At 49.0% G+C, this 16,922-nt stretch overlaps 1 protein-coding gene across 1 annotated transcript in view; it reads left to right on the top strand.

The window, feature by feature from the left end:
- Positions 1 to 16,922, top strand: part of Col23a1 (collagen type XXIII alpha 1 chain) — a 293,867-nt gene that overhangs the window by 253,660 nt on the left and 23,285 nt on the right. The window contains exons 6-10 of the mRNA XM_026780786.1: positions 5,395 to 5,421; positions 6,864 to 6,890; positions 8,377 to 8,403; positions 15,001 to 15,117; positions 15,957 to 15,992. Coding sequence (XP_026636587.1) covers positions 5,395 to 5,421; positions 6,864 to 6,890; positions 8,377 to 8,403; positions 15,001 to 15,117; positions 15,957 to 15,992 — 234 coding nt within the window. The remainder of the gene's footprint in view (positions 1 to 5,394; positions 5,422 to 6,863; positions 6,891 to 8,376; positions 8,404 to 15,000; positions 15,118 to 15,956; positions 15,993 to 16,922) is intronic.

Raw genomic sequence — 16,922 nt, 5'->3', positions numbered from 1 at the left:
CAGCTTTGCTTGCATCTAAACATGGCCAGTTTGTTGGTCTGGTTCCTTCCTGCCAATCACAGGGATGGTGTGCCACAGTAAGAAGGACCCAACTCAATCCAGACATGATGATTATCGGTAATCCTAGCAGTGGGAGATGGGAGCCAGAGCATCAGGAGTTCAAGGCCAACTATAGGAGGCTCTGTCCAAACCATAGAAACAGAACGGGGCAGGAGAGATGGTTCCGTGGGGTAGAGGCACTTGCTGTCAAGGCCGATGAGCAGAGTTCAATCCCCAAAACTCACAAAGTGGAAGGAAGACACCTGATGCCCAGAAGTTGGCCTCTGACCCCCCCGCATGCATGCACACACGCTCACACAAATAAATGCACTTTTAAAAACTAAGAAGGACCAACTCCCAGATAACCTCCATCCCCACCCTCACACTGGCGGAGGCAGCAGACAGCATCAGCCCCTTGCCGTCCCCAATGTGAAGTGAGTGGCACCCAAGCTCTCAGTGGCTGGTCCTCTTGAGCCCCCAGGGATGGAGCCTCCAGGCCCAACAACCCAGACTTACTTTGTCAGTAACCCTCTCCTGGGGGCTGGAGTGATGGCTCAGTGATTTAGAGCCCTGGCTGTTCTTCCAGGGGACCCAGGCTGAACTCCCAGCTCCCACATGGCAGCTCACAACCGTCTGTAACTCCGGATCCGCCACCCTCACACAGACATGCATGCAGGCAAAACACCAATGCATATAAAATTAAAATAAAAAGGATCCAACATCCTCTTCTAGCCTCTGTTGGCACACATACACATAATTACAAATAAAATAAATCATTTTATAGATGGACCTAATATTATTTACTTATTTATTTGTCCATGTATTGGTGTGCTTTGCCTGTATATATATGCATGTGGACCGTGTGCCTGCTTGGTGCCCATGGAGACCAGAGGCTTCAGATCTCTGGAACTGGGGTTACCAAGGGCTGTGAACCATTATGTAGGTTCTGAGAACCAAACCCAGGCCCCCTGCAACAACATCAACATGCGCTCTTAAACACTGAGCCATCATTTCAGCCCCAAATAATGTTTTTTAAAGGTGCTGGGAGTTGTGGCTCACATCTTTAATCCTAGCATTTTGGAAGCAGAGGCGAGTGAATGGATCTCTGTGAGTTTGAGAGGCCAACCTGGTCTATATACTGAGTTCCAGGCCACCGGGGCTGCGGTGTTAGTAGGTAATCCAGCCTACCCACTCAGAAAGCCACATAGCACTGCTGCTGCCAGGGCCAATTCAAACCCCAATTCCGAGTCAGCTAACCTGAAGCTATTCCCTGTCTTGGGTTGCTGACCTGAGACCTAACTTGAACTTATCACTCAAGAGAATGGCATGACTCCCACCTTATACAAACTCAAGGCCTGGGCCATCCCGGTCACTGAATGAGGCAGGAGATTGAGCCTGCCTGTGGCTTTGCTCGCGATTCATGTGCAGCCTGTGGTTTTATTTGCTTCTCAAACATCCAGAAACATCCGGGAGCCAGCTGATCTCCTGGAGGAAAAGTGACTTCAAGCAGAACTGAGACTTGTAAACAGCTGTGGGGTTTCACGGAGGGCAGAAGGTGATGAAAGTCTCTGGTGGATCCTACGACTTTGATCAGGAAGGAGAGAGGTTCCCACAGGCAGGATAGTGTGGATCAGAGGAGGAATTTGAACCCAGGATGAGCAAGGCTCAGGATACTTTACTCCTTGGTATTTCTAGCAGGAAATTCATGAAGGGCGGGAGTAGCTGTCGGTTCTCCATTGTCTGAGACAGGGGTGGGTCTCTTTGATGGGAAAGACACCCTCCCCTAATCCTACTGCCTAGAGCATCCAGTCAGTCTGGAGCTCTGTCCTTCCAGTCTGCCTGGACTTTGTCCTGCCTTCACCACACAACAGCCAGATCTGTTCTGGGATTAGCCAGACCTTCCCTGAGGCTTCCCTTCCTCCCTCCCTCCCTCCCTCCTTCCCTCCCTCTCTCTCTCTCATCTAGAGCCAGGCTTAGGCCCTTTTCCAGACCATAGGAATGCCTACTTTGCAAACAACCCATATAGCCTCATAGCCAGGCCCTGAGATGGGGCACAGGGGCACCCATGAGACTGGAAAAACTGCCACTCAAAAACCTACCAGCTAGATCTGAACAAGGCTTATGGGTAATAAGCCTTCTCTACAGAGTAAAATAAGTGTTTCTCAAACTTCCTGAACCGCAAAAATCTCTCCATGGGCAAGTCAACGGGATAGGGGACCATAGAGCATCAGTCCGAGGAAGGAGAAATGAATAGTTCCCCCTAGGAAGTTCCACAGCTCAGAGCAATTCAGCCCCCTGCTTCCCACTCCCATCCTCTGCAGGATACAAGGGACATCACAAGCACGTCATCGAGTCAGGCAGGGCCTTCTGACTACAAAGCGGGATGCCCTTTCTGCCTACCTCTCAGCCCTGCCACCACCACCACCCCGCTCCTCGGTGGCCACTGACTCCCATTAACTGCCCTCCACCCAGCAGTCTCTCAGAGGCCCAAACACTCACCCAGAAGGAGAGTTTATTCAGAGGCCTAGGGACGCCTTCCTAACCTGGGCTTCATCAGAGATGAGCCCAGAACCACCTCTGCAGGTCATGACTGGATCAGCTCTGTCCTAAAGATCAGGACCCACTCCCTGCTTTAGTTGGGCCCTTCTCTGCCCACACTGCCTCCCTCCCCTCATGTTCACCACATCCTAACTAGATCCGAGTCCCCAAGTACGTTTTCCCCAGGTAGCTCTCCCTAACCATTTCCGCTACCCCCAGCCCAAAGCTGAACACGGCTCCTTCTTGGCTATGAAGTGCCAGGGCTCATCCATTTTCTATCCCCTTTTCTCCTTCCTCCCTCTTGTGACAAGTTAACAAAGTGCTCCCAAGTCAGAAACTTCTTGAGTGTCAGCATAGCGCCCCATCTGGAAAATTCTACAGCGTGACACTGTTCTTAGGAGACAGAATTATTAATAGCATGCAAAATTACCTTCAAGATATGTAAATAATATGTAAATGGAATATAAACCCATTGCATGTTTGCACTTGGGACTATCTCCAAGATATCTCATTATGTAAATGCAAACATTCCAAAATGCAAAAAGGAAAAATGAAAAATCCAAGATGCATGTGTCCCAAGCCTTTTGGATGAAGGATAATCAACCTGTATTTGCATATGTATGATGAGCTACTACAGGGATGGGACCCCAATCCAAACAAAAACGGCTGACATGACATGTCAACTCTACCTTATGCCCAGAGCCTGCTGTTAATGAAGTATGTTAAATAATTGTGTGCTTGAAGCAAAGTTTCACCACGTGAGAGCGTCTGCTGGTTGGGCTTCGTGTTGCTACATGAAATTTCAGATTTTGAGACAGGGTCCTGTGTAGCTCAGGCTGACCTTGAACTCATTATGAAGCTGAAGATGACCTTAGACTTACAGATCCTCCTGCCTCCACTTTCCGAAGACTGGGATTTCAGTTGTGCCTGGGGTTTACGTGGTGCTGGGAATTGAGCCCAGAGGTCTGTGCATGCTGGGCAAACACTTTACCAACTGAGCTACAGACAAGCCTAGAGCTCAGATTTTTCTGATGAGCAATGTTTGACCCAAGCATTTCCTGGCCACATGTTCCACATCAGGCCTCACTCATGGGCTCAAGAGTCAGGGATGGAAACTTTCTTCTTGGCTGTGGTAGACACACAGAACACACATTAACCGTGTGTCACTTGAAACCACCAGGCTATATTGCCAGGAACAAGGACAGATGACCCACTCTAGGGTGTAGAAAAACCTGGAAGATTTTATAGAAGAGAAGGTAACCAAGCTAGTGAGAGTAGTGGTGCACACCTTTAATCCCAGCACTCAAGAGGCAGAGGCAGAGGCAGGTGAATCTGTGAGTTCAAGGCCAGCCTGGTTTACAGAGCAAGTTTCAGAACAGCCAGGGCTACACAAGGAAACCCTGTCTCAAAAAACGAAAACAAGAAAACAGACTAGAGAGATGGCTCAGCCATTAAGAGCATTGGCAGCTCTTCTAGAGGTCCTGCGTTCAATGCCCAGCAATCACATGGTGGCTCACAGCCATCTATAATGAGATCTGATGCCCTCTTCTGGCGTGCAGGTGTACATGTAGATTGAATAGCATATACATAAAATAAATAAATCTTAACGAAAGAAAAGAGTAGAGGGCTGGTCAGATGGCTCAGTGGTTAAGAGCACTGACTGCTCCTTCAGAGGACCTGGGTTCAATTCCCAGCACCCACATGGCAGCTCACAGCTGTCTGTAACTCCAGTTCCAAAGAATCTGACATTGTTATACCAATGTGCATGAAATAAAGTTAAATAAAGTTTCAAAAAAAAAAGAAAAAAGAAAAGATGTGCAGAGAAAAGGGTGAGCCAGGCAGGAGGACAGTGTATACAAAGGCTCAGAAGGGTGGGGCTGCAGGCAATGATCCTGGGGTCAAAGGTGAAGTTCATTTAAACTGAAACGTTTCTAAAAAAAAAAAAGTGACAAACATATGGGGGTGAGGGGACCATAGTGACAAAGACAGGGACTTGCAGTGACCGAGCAACCCTGGTCTTCAGAATCTCCACATGCTGAATCCTTCTAGGGTGAGATCTATTCAGTAAACAGGTGAATAGACAGGCAAAGGGTCTCCCTTAGAGTCAGGGGTCCTCTGCAGATACCACAGAGGCCCAGTGGTCCTAAGGTACCCTACTGTCAGCTCTGGCCCCAATATTGTCTAGAAATCTCAGCCCTTGTTGTTACTGTCACATGCCACAGCAGAATCTAAGTGACGGCTACTCAAGTCGCATTGGCTTAAGGGGAACCCAGGTGTGCAGAAGTGTGAGGACCACTGCAGCACTGCAGCTGCAAGCCCTCGGCGCTGTCTTTCTCTTGGGCTCTCAGCTCTGTTTCTTTTCTGTGGCTCTCGCTCTCTCTCTCTCGAGCAACATGGCGGGGGGAGTTGTGGGTAAAAAACCCTGGTTCAAATCCATTGGGAAAAAAAGAGCCCCTTTTCCCCTTGAGAGCACCATTTGAAGTCCCAAGCATGATGCTCATGGTTCAGCCTGCATCCCAGGCCTGCACCTATCACCTTGTAAAAGCACATGGTCATTGCCCACCCTCAACAGTCCCACCTAATGACGGGGAGGGCTTTAGAGAAGAATTGGGGTTCTGTTATCAGAGAAGAGGATTCTGAATGGCTGACCACACACAACTGCCCTCCCCTGGCCAAATGGGATATGCCCTCAGGGTTCAGGACAGACTTTGCTTTCTTGTCACTTGTCACCGTATATAATGCACTGGGGTCCTAAGACGTGGAAGGGATGTTCCTGTATGTGACACTTGCTCTCTCTCTTTCTCTCTCATGTTACAGGGACCTCTGGGTCTGGACGGCAAGCCAGTAAGTCACCACAACAGTACCAGATGGTCCTGGGGTAGGGCTGCCACTGTGGGGGTAAAGTGACCATGGGACACTTCAGGGAACTGAGAAGTTAGCTCAGCAGCTATAGGATAGCAAGACAAAGCCACTTGTCATGTGTTTTCAAATCCACCTCCACCATCTGCTGACTAAGTAACCATGGAGATGCTATTCCCCCTTCTTGCCTCTAAGAACCTCTTCTAGGGGGTGTTAGGGAGTTCTAGGGAATGATAGGTAGCATTTAGTCAGTGCTCAAAGTCTACAAGTTCATCCCAACAGATCCTAGACACAGAATGTCTAACACATTCTCAAGACTTTTATGATGGGTGTCAGGATATTAAGTTCTCAATACCTGTGCCAGGAGTCCATGGTCCACAGGCATCCTCAGCAGATGAACAAGGTGCACAGGGAAATATAAACACAAATAAATAACAGAGTGTAGGTGAACAGGTAGGCAGATAGGTGTGCTGGTAGGTGGGTGGATGGATTAGTGGATGGGTAAAGGATGGATAGATAGGTAGATAAGTGGATAAATGGGTGCAGGGATGGGGATTGAGTAGATGGGTAGGTAGGTGGATGGATGGATGGATGGATGGATGGATGGATGGATGGGTGGGTGGGTGGATGGATGGATGGATGGATGGATGGATGGATGGATGGATGGATGCGTGTATGTATGGATGGGTGGATGGATGGATGGATGCGTGTATGTATGGATGGGTGGATGGATGGATGGATGGATGGATGGATGGATGGATGGATGGATGGATGGATGGGAAGTAGGCAAATGAGTAAATGCATGGATAAGTGAGTGGATGAGAAGGTTAATAGATGAGTGGAATAGATAAAGGGGTAGATGGATGGATGCATGCATTCATGCATGAATGGATACATGAATTAGTGGGGAAACAGGTAGATGAGTACAAAGATGGATAAATGGGAGGTAGGAAAAGAGTGACTGCATAGATAAATGTGTGTGTGGGTGGGTGGGTGGGTGGGTGACCCTATTGAAGGACAGATGGATGGAACCTAAAATTCTAGGAGCCACTGCTCTTAAAGGCAAGTATCCTAGAGACTAGAAGGCAACTCTGGCATGGCCTCCTCTCCAGCAAAGACAAAGTATGGACTATGTGAGCCCTCTAGGCAGAAAAACTAGCATATGCACCCTTTTCCTGCTCAGAGGATGCCCGTGGATCCTCGCTGCTGACCCCCAAACCCTCACCTCCATCACACTGAGGGCAGATGTGGAGAGTCCAGGAGACAGCGAGGACAATTTGACAGGCCTGTGTAGTGTTCCACTCAGATGCCCGCAGCTCTGCTAGCCCCACATGTCCCCCTGCCCTCACAGCCATGGGTCAGCCAGAAGTGGAACCAGCTTGACTCACCTCACTCACGCCTGTTCTTTCTCTGTCTTCCTTGCCCAGGGACTTCCGGGCCCCAAAGGGGAAAAGGTGAGTGCAGCTGGATACTGTCTGGATACTGTGCACTAATGAAGGATGCCAGCAGGCAACTCCAAACCTCAGTTCCAGAGTGGTAAACTGAGCAAGTCAGCCCCCTGCCCCCAAGCCTCCAATACCCCCTCTGTAGAGTGGAGCAAGCAATGCCAATGCCTGTCTCGAAAAAGGGTCACATACTCAAATACCACATGCTGGCAGGGTTGGATCTGGTATACGGTGTCCCAGCAGACCAAAACAAAGGCAGTTTCTGCAGTGAGCAGGGTACCCAGAGGGCTTGGAGCGTAAGTGATGATAGTAGATGAAGTCCTCTATGGGGGAAGACACCCCTTTAGAGACACAAATGGGAGAGGGTTATCTTGGCAACCCCTCGTGAAGTAAGTGGATGGGTGGGCAGATAGGTGGCTGGGGAACTGAATGGATGGATGGATGGATGGATGGATGGGTAGGTAGATGAGTGGAAAGATGAATGAATTAGTTCGCAGATGAATAAATAGACAGATGGATATATAAATAGATTGCCCATCCACTGATAAATAGGTGGAGCCTAGACTCCAGAGGGCTACTACCCTTGAAGGGACTGTATGTCATGAAATCTGACGACTCTAGGCAATAGTCCCTTTGGTACTTGGCATTAAACATAGGACCCACCAAGTTCCTTGGAAGGGAGCAGAAGAGATTTCTATGGACATGATGGTAGAATCTGAAGAAAGAGGGACCAGAACAGGGCTCAGAGACCACATGCAGCTATGCCTGGGTGATGTGGCCACTCAGGGTCAAACCAATCAGTGCCCCTAGCTGCCAACAGAGCTGAAAACGTCGTGGAAAGACACAGGAGCTGGTGGCTCGGAACCTCCTCTCAGCAGTCCAGATCCACCGCTGTGTAATTTTGCTCAGCTGCGAGGGCCTCAGTTTGTCCCTCTGTATGAAGGCAGCCTCACAGAGCTATGGGGAGGTCTCATGAGGTCATGGTCTGAATGGTCATTGTTGGTGGGTGGATGAGATGCTGCTGTAACTGGTAGGTATCGTGACTGTGCTCCTGGCTGATTCTGGCTGATTCTGACTGATGCCACCAAAGCTGTAGGAACAACTCCAGGGCTTTGAGATCAAAGAGAAACAGGCTCCTGTGTATCTATTGCTGCATAACCCACAGTGTCAAAGCTCATGGCTTTATCATCTCTCCCTAGTCCAGGGCTCAGGAATTGCAAGAGGACACAGTGCAAGCATCTGTCCCAGAGGCCACACTGTGTGTGGGATCTTGAATGTCTGGGGTGCAGCCATACATGAGGCCCTCCCTGACTTCAATTTGCCGGCTGTGTGACCTTGGGCATACTGCTTAGCCTCATTGGAGATGAAGGTTTAAAATAAGGCCTGCCTATTGTTTCATTAGAATTTATGCCAAGCACAGAGAGAAGGTTCAAGAGGAAATGAGGAGAAATAACCGTAATCAGTGGCCATTCATTTCCCTGTGTTTGGTTCCCAGGGTGCACCAGGAGACTTCGGCCCGCGGGTAAGAATGGAGCACCACCTCCCTCATCCACTACACATGGTTTGTTTAACATTATTATAATAAGGCATTTCTCGCATTTATTGGGGGTCCCAGCTTACCACAGCTTATTCCAGAACAAGGCGAGTAGGACAGCCCTTCCTCTCCACCTCTGTCCCGCCGTGGAAGCCCCCAGGTACCCTCCCCTGATTGAGGCTGCTCCCTCCCATACAGATGACAGATCTGCCCGATGTCCTGGTTGTCGCGCTTGTCACCATGGTGACCAGGCAGTGGGGATATCCCTGGTCACAACCAGATGGTGATCATCTCATGAGACAGCTGGCACTCAGGAAAAAGTGAAGGTCCTGAGGTCTGGAGTTCTGATCCCAGAGCTCAGTCTTGCTACCTCCTAGACCCATGACCTTGACAAGTCACTTTCTCCAGAGCTTCAGATCCTTCAGCCGTGAGGGATGACAGCTGCCACCACCAACCCTCCCAAAGCTAGTTCTGTGAAGATTCATTATAACCATAAATGTCAGTAGTTGACAGCAGCACTCAGCATAGGGACAGCAGACAGGTGTCCCCTCCAGCCCATCTGTGTCCACTGGGTCCAGAAACCTAGAAAGAAGTGCTTGTGCTGAATCTTCATCATCATCATCATTTATGCCCCAGCAATGCCTGAGCATTCATGGGCAGCCGTTTGTGGCGGTTCCCCAATTGTTCCTACCCTGGGCAGTCCTAAATGCTTGTGTTATTTACATACCCAAGGTTCCACAGTCTTCCTTTATGCTGTCTATCCAGTGGTTTGGGGGTCTTCCTCTTCATCTTATCCCTTACACTCCTCCAAGCAGTGCTATCTTTGGGCATCTGGCGTCATTCATTCTCATAACATGGCTGAAGTATCTCAAGTGCTGTTGCCGTGTCCTGTAGTTTACTTCCTTCTGTAGATGGAGATGTTTCTCAATGTCATCATTGCACAACCTTTGTTAGTGAGTGTGACACCTAGAATCCTCCTGAGACATGCCATCTCAAACACATTCAGCCGCTGTTCTGAGAAGCGTTTCATTGTCCAGGTTTCGGAGTTGTAAAGAAGACAGCTCAAGACAAGAGTCTCATATACTTGTAATTTTGTTGTTGTCGTTATGTCTCTCGCTGGCCAAACCTTTCCTGGTGCCTGGAATGCAGCCCTCGCTATACCTATCCACCTCTTGATAACTGAAGTAGTTCCCTCCTTTGAACTGTGGTTTCCTCCCAGAGAGACAAAGTTGACTGTTTGCTTGAGGTTCAGATTCTTCATTGCAATGTTAAAATCCTTGTGTGCCCTTCCCATGTGTTGTATCTCAGTCTTCTCAATGTTTGCTTTCATAGAAGGTTTTCACTGACTTCCACCACTCTAGGTACCATGGCCTGCAGCTCATTTGGACTTTCAGCAAGCAGTGCGTATCATTGGCAAAACGCAAATTATTGATTCGCACACCACCTATCTGCACGCCTATCTCCTCGTCCTCCAGGGCTGTTGCTCTTATTAATTCCAGGAATATATGAAAGAGCAGCGGTGAGAGGACTCATCCCTGCAACACTCCTTCGACTGTCTTAAACTCATCAATTAGTTCTCCACAGACTTTGACTGATTCAAAGGTATCTTTGTAGGCATTTTCTAGTATTCTTATGCTTTTCTCTGGGTACCTGTAGAACCTCATTGTTTCCCAAAGTCCTTTCCTCCAGATGCTGTCGAATGCCTTCCTGAAGTTGATGTAGCAGACATATAAGTCTTTTCCAAATTCTTCATATTTTTCTGCCAGTTGCCTCAAAGTGAAGATCTGATCAATTGTGCTCCTGCTAGCTCTGAATCCACACTGGGCCTCTGCTAGGCTTTCCTTTGTTCTGCCCTTGATCCTTTGCAGGATAATGGAGGAGAAAAATCTTGTTGCTATGGCACAACAAACTAATGCCCCTGTAATTTGAGCAGTCCAGCTTGTCCTTCTTCTTGTGTGTAGGAATTATAACTGAGTCTGTCCATTCAGTGGGAATCTCTTCGTGTTCCTAAATCTCTCTGAAGAGTCTGAAAAGCGCCTCGGCCCCTGAGCCTATTATAGCCACCTCCAGCTCCTCCACCGTGATGTCATCCGCTCCTGGGGCCTTCCTGCATTTCAATCTCTTGATAAGTTCCTCTTTCTCACTGTTATCAATATTTAATATTTCCCCATCGTCTCTGGTGGCTGCCAAAATGTTTCTCGTTGTAGTCTATGCTGACAGCATTAGGATCATGCTATAGGGTGTCATGGCATTGTCTCCATCTTTGTTTTACTTCCCCTGGTCCCATTAATAAATGGCCTTGCCCATCTTTTATCACCTGAATTTGGGGAGCACATCTGGCAGTTATCCATCTGATAGCTTCGAAGACAGGATGTGTTTTATTATGGAGTCTAGCCTCTTCGACCTCATTGGGTTGTATATATACACATGTATAAGCCGGGCGGTGGTGGCGCACACCTTTAATCCCAGCACTCGGGAGGCAGAGGCAGGCGGATCTCTGTGAGTTCGAGACCAGCCTGGTCTACAAGAGCTAGTTCCAGGACAGGCTCCAAAACCACAGAGAAACCCTGTCTCGAAAAACCAAAAAAAGAAAAACCAAAAAAATAAATAAATAAATAAATAAAATAAACACATGTATATACAGCTCCTTATCCTTCTTCGCTCTTCTTTTGCCTTCCCTGCACAGACAGTTGTGGTGTTTTGCTCCCCGCAGATTCCCTCTTCATTTGCTCTTTAGCTTCCTTCTTTATTCCACCAGATCTCTGCAGTAAGCATTCTACTGGTGTTGCCCTTTCAGCATAACCAAGCATCTCCTCTGAAGCCTCCTGTGTAGCTCTTTTGATTTTCTCCCATTCACTTTCTATATTTGTGAAGGGCAATGATTTCCCTCATCTTCTTTCCAGCTGCTCTCTTGTACCCTCTCCGTACAGCTGGGATCATCAGCTGTTTACGAACCATCTTCCAGTTCACAAACGTGTCGAATCTTAGGTGGTCTCTAAAAGTGGGTCTCGGCAGAGGAGCACTTAAGAAACCCTAGATAAGATGTCCTCACCTTCTGGAATGTTCTGGGCAGAGTACCCTGATTGCAGAGACTAAGGGGTAGGCATTAGCTGCCCAGAGAAAGACTGGGTCACATGGAAGAAGGTTTGGGACCCCAGGCTGAGTGCAAAGGTCACTCGCTCACCAACAGTCTGCCACCTTGGGGCAGGATTAGGTAGAGAATGAGTGAGCTTCTTGGACCCAGAAAACACTGTCTATGGCAGAAGAGAGGGAGAGAGAAAGGACGGAGCACACGAGCTGGGGCTTTGTGGGCAGGGTAGGCAAGCAAGACCCAGCTCTGCAACTTCAAGGCTCAGAGCCCAGGTTTTATAAAATGACATCAGTGGGGCCCACGTCACAGGGTGTCTGCTGTGATAACAAGAGCTGGAGCAGGCAGGGGGATGAATCAGGCTGAGTTTTGATAGGCAGAGCTATCCCTTGTTGGGCCATTGACAGAGGTCAGGACCGGGGCCACAGAGGCAGTGAGATTTCTCTGAAGTCCAAGAAAGGATATTCCCCTTACTCTGTGGCTGCTGGGGGGAAATACTGGTTTCAGATGGGATTTATGGAAGTTAATCCTAATAGGATTGTCCAGTCTGCAATGACCAGGAGCCATCTCTGGTCCTGAGTTCACCAAATAGAACGTTTTTTCCCAAGCCCCTTGCCTTCCCAGGGATACCCTGCCTCCTGTTATGTCGACCCAGCCATCTGTGAACTAACTCCTCCTCACAGAAAGACGTAATGACTTGAAAGGAGAATCCATCCTTATCTCTAGGGTCCCCAGAGTTAGCTAAGGTCTCCCTTATGGTTACAAGCAGGGTATTCTGGGGGTCCAGGTGACAACGCCCCTCACATGGTTGTTGTTGATGTATCTGTTCCCACTTAGCTGGGAAGCAGCCACAGGTGGTTTCCCATGCATCCTGGGGCTTCCTCCCAAATTTGGCAGTGGGTTCCTAGAGAGGCTTCTGAGAGCAGCCTTCTAAGAACCGGGAAGCGACAACTGTCACACCTGTTAGGAGCTCCACCCAGTGTGGGCCCAGCGTCATACCTGCTGCATGCCATCCTAGTCTAATCTGGTCTGGTCTGGTCTGGTCTGGTCTGATCTGGTCTGATCTGGTCTGATCTGGTCTGGCCCATCACAGAAAGTGGAGAAATGGGTGGTGGTTTATTCGGCATACCCAGCCACAAACTGCCTTTCTCTGGGCTGCAGTAGCTGGCTCTTTGTCTTATGATTTTTGCAATCCTCTCCTACTTCCTGACCAAACCTGTTTGCCATCTAGATGGTTTTCCCACGGCTCAACACAGGCTTTATAAGTAGAGATCATCGTGGGTACAACCTCCATGTCCTCAAGGTAGACCAGCTGAGTGAGGGTTTGCTGGTTTGCTGTGCTCCCCAACCCCTACTCACCCCGTGTTTTCAGGGCCAGACCTCAGTCATCCAATCCTGGAGAGAGAGGGGAAATGGTTACAGGAAGAAATAAGGTGGTCTATACCTTACTCTGAGTAGCAGGAGGCAGAGCAGGCAGATCTCTGTGGGTTCAAGGCTAGCCTGGTCTACAAAGCACGCTCTGAACCAGCCAGAGCTAGGCCTACATAGTAAGACCCTGTCTCAAAATACAAAAACATGGATGAGGGGCCAAAAAATCCTTTCTGTCTCGAATCCAAACCAGGGGCACCCAATCTGGAGTCTCTGAGCAAATGAAGAGCAGGAGGGAGAACTGAATCCTTCTGGATTCAATACTGAATGAAATAGGAATGTCCACTCATCTTTGCTGAGACAGGATATCCTAATCACAATGCTAATTTGGGGTCTGAACTTAGAACTCTTTGATCAGGGCCCTGGCCATGCCATACTGAGCAGGAAATCTGAGCGGTGGCCATAGAGAACTGCCAGCCATTCGTTGAGAAAATTGAGGGATATGTGTGTGAAGTGTAGTTTGCTAGAGAGAGGTGATCTCTTTCCTGACACGGGGAGGAGACACAGGCTGAAAAGAATATCTGAAAAAGACCAGTTGCAGTTTCAGCACGAGGTTTGAATCCCCAGAACTGAAGCAAAGGGCCCAGTGGGTGTGGCAGTCCGCCTGTAATTCCAGCTTCAGAAGGCAGACAAGATCCCCAGGGCAAGCTGGCTAGCAAGACGAGCCTCATCTACCCAGCTCTGGCTCTGACGGAGAGACCCTGCCTCCGTGAATACGGTGGCTGATTCCTGACATGGACCTCAGGCGTCCACACTGCACATGTGCATCATACATACGTGTGCCCATGTATGTGCAAAAACACACACACACACACACACACACGCACACAATGAGAAAAAACTAAGGTTAGAAGCTGGAAAGATGACTACTGGTCAGTTAAGAGCACTGGCTCCTTTTGCAGAGGACCCAGGTTAGATTCCCAGCACCTACATGCTGTTCACAATCATCTTTAACTCCAGGGCATCGAATGCTCCCTCCTGACCTCCATGGGCACCGGGCATACATGGTGCATAGGCATACATGCAGGAAAAAGAAAAACACCCATAAACATATATTAAATAAATGAAAATTTAAAATTGTTTTTGAAAACCTAAAAATAAAGCTGGGCATGGCAGTACATGCCTTTAATCCTAGCACCCAGGAGGCATAGGCAGGTGGATCTCTGTGAGTTCCCGGACAGCCAGGGCTACACAGAGAAACCCTGTCTGGAAAAAAAAATTAAATAATTTTTTAAAGACCAGTTGCCCTGGCAAAAGAAGGCTCGGTTTTTCTTAGTTCAGAAGCCCTAAGTAAATTACTGCCCCTGGGCCCCCATCACTTCATCTGCATGATGGGAGATGGCTTGGCCCTGGCCAGCTGGTCATAGAGGCTGCATTAGACCATCTACACTCTATAGGAAGGCTTCTTCCTCTCTTGGTTGTCAGGAACTACTGCACCATGACCCATCACTGTGGGCTTCTTTCTTGCAGTACAGGCCGTGTAGTCGGGGTTCAGCATGCCTGAGGTCTGACCTGGTACTAACATAGAGTGGAGAGTCAGAGGTTTTGTGTGACATAAGTCTGTGTGCCCCGTCATTGCCTGTTCCTGTTTTTTGTTTACGGTTGAGTGGCCTGCCATAATATGACCCGTGGCTCAGCCTCTCACCTGTGGGAGGATATTTTGAGAGCTTCCGTGTCGGGCAAAGAAAGCAACTGCAGGTATCCACATGCAGTTGTGTGAGAGCATAAAATACATGCCCACTCATGCATGTCTGCCACTTTTAATGCAGCAAGAAAGGATCAACCAGGACGTTCTTGCAGGAGACACTCTGTCTCACCCACCCCACGTATGTCATTTCGACAACAGATCCAGGCTTCAGATATTGAGAAGGTGGCAGCAAGGTCCACCAAGGTCTCCTCCTGCAGCTACCAAGAAGCAGCCAGAACCCAATATCTAAGCCTGTGCCCACCCCAAGGGCTAGGAAAAAGGAAAGCATGGGGCTTGCCCATCTGAGAAAATCTTTCTGGAAGTTGGAACCCCTCACGGTCACCCTTGCCCTCTGTGTCAAGTCAAATCATATGTCTTTCAGGGAGCCCAAGGGCAAGATGGAGCTGCAGGACCACCTGGGCCCCCTGGACCACCTGGGGCCCGGGGTCCTCCTGGTGACACTGGGAAAGATGGCCCCAGAGGAGCTCAAGGCCCAGCGGTAAGAGAAGGCACAGAACTGGGGCCCCCAACACTTGGTCCTATATTGGCACACACTCTGAACCCTGATCCCCAGAACCAACTCCAAACCAGCATTATTCCTAGTAGGCCCAACACCAACCATTACCCAATGCACACACTCAGCCTAGACCCAACTCTAACCCCAAAGCCCATCCACAGCCCATACCTCACACCAACCGATGCTTAAGTCTGACACAGACCTGCTTCCCTAATCAGTGCTAATCAGGACCTTAACCTCAAATCCTGTCCCATGTGACAGCTCAGACTATTATTCACACTCTACCCCTGAACCTGACCCCAAGCCCAAGTCTAACTCTGGAAGACCCACGGCCCCTAACCTTGAGTTGCATGCTCAGCCTAAATTCCCACCCCACCTCTGGCCCAGAAACTCACAGGCGAGCCCTTTATCAGCAATTCTCCACCAACCCTGTTTCTCTCCCTGCTCCCTCTTCCTCACTACTAATGAGCCTCAGTTTCTCCCCAAGGCCATGTGAGGCCAGTCCACAGAAAATAGTTCTGTCATCCTAGCCCAGAGACTCAAATCTGTCCTTCCATCCGGTGCAGAATCTCTACTAGACTGCCACCTGTCGGAGCAGGTCATCTCAATTGGCCCATCCATCCACTGTCACGTTAGGTGCCTAACTCCCAAAGCCTCAACCTTCTCATCTGTGAAGTGGGGACAATAACAACCACTTCTCGGGGTTGAAAGAAGGTTAATTTGGTTGCTCTGCTCAGAGCCCTTGCCCATTTCCTGAGATTCAGGCTCAGTTAATGTGATATCTTTGAATCGCTCACTGCTATTGCCTCATACCTCCTTAGGGTCCCAAAGGAGAGCCTGGACAAGACGGCGAGATGGTGAGTGTCTGGGGTGTTTGCAAGGCTCGAGTGTGGGGATGCGGCTCCGGAAGATGGAAGTCTCTTTCCCTCTGTAAGAGCTGCTTTCCTCATTGCTGTGACAAAGTACTTGGCACAGGAGACGTCAAGTAAAAAAGATGGATTTTGCTCGTAGTCTCAGGGTACAGGTCATCATGGTGGGGAAGCGTGGTGGCGGGAGCATGAGGCAGCCGGTCACAGTGTGTCTACAGTCAGGAGGCAGAGTTATGAATGGGTGCCCAACCACCTTCTCCTGTTATTCAGTCCAGGACCCCAGGTCATGGGACGATGTAGCCCATTTTTAGTGGACCGTCCCTGTTCAGTTGAATCTTTCTGGAAATGTCCTTACAGACACACCGGGGTGTGTGTCTCATGGTGACTCTGACTCTATTACACACACCAGGATTCTGTAGGTGTACATGCTTGTGTACCCATCCCTCTGCTGGCAATGGGGATGTGGACAGGCTGTCCCCAGCCTGGACAGAGTTCTGGAACCTCCCTTCCTGGGCGAGAGTCTACAGATCACCTGCTAGCTTTGGAGCCCTGACACAGCCACTGCTCAGTCTGTCCGAGAACTTAGCTGAGCATATCTACTTTTCGTGACGCCTGCCTCTTCCTCTGGGATGTGCTGTCACCCTTGATAAAAGGAAAATGACAAGACAGACCCAGGAGCACCTGGAAGGCTCAGTGTTCTTAACCACTGAGCCACCTCTCCAGGCCTCATGAAGGACTTTGAGGATGGCTTTCCCCCCACATTTAGCACAGTTTCCTTGAAGTGTATCCAGTTTTGGCATGTGTCAGAATTTTGTTCCCTCTGTTTTTTTTTTTTTTTTTTTTTTTGGTAAGGGGATGTTTTGCTGTTTGGGTTTGGGTTTTTTTATTTCATTAATTATTATCATCTTATTATTTTAT

The sequence above is a fragment of the Microtus ochrogaster genome, chromosome 7 (genome assembly GCF_000317375.1).
Source record: "Microtus ochrogaster isolate Prairie Vole_2 chromosome 7, MicOch1.0, whole genome shotgun sequence".
Lineage (NCBI taxonomy): Eukaryota > Metazoa > Chordata > Mammalia > Rodentia > Cricetidae > Microtus > Microtus ochrogaster.
Note: the sequence above shows the minus strand (reverse complement) of the source record. Positions and strands in the feature narration are given on the sequence as shown.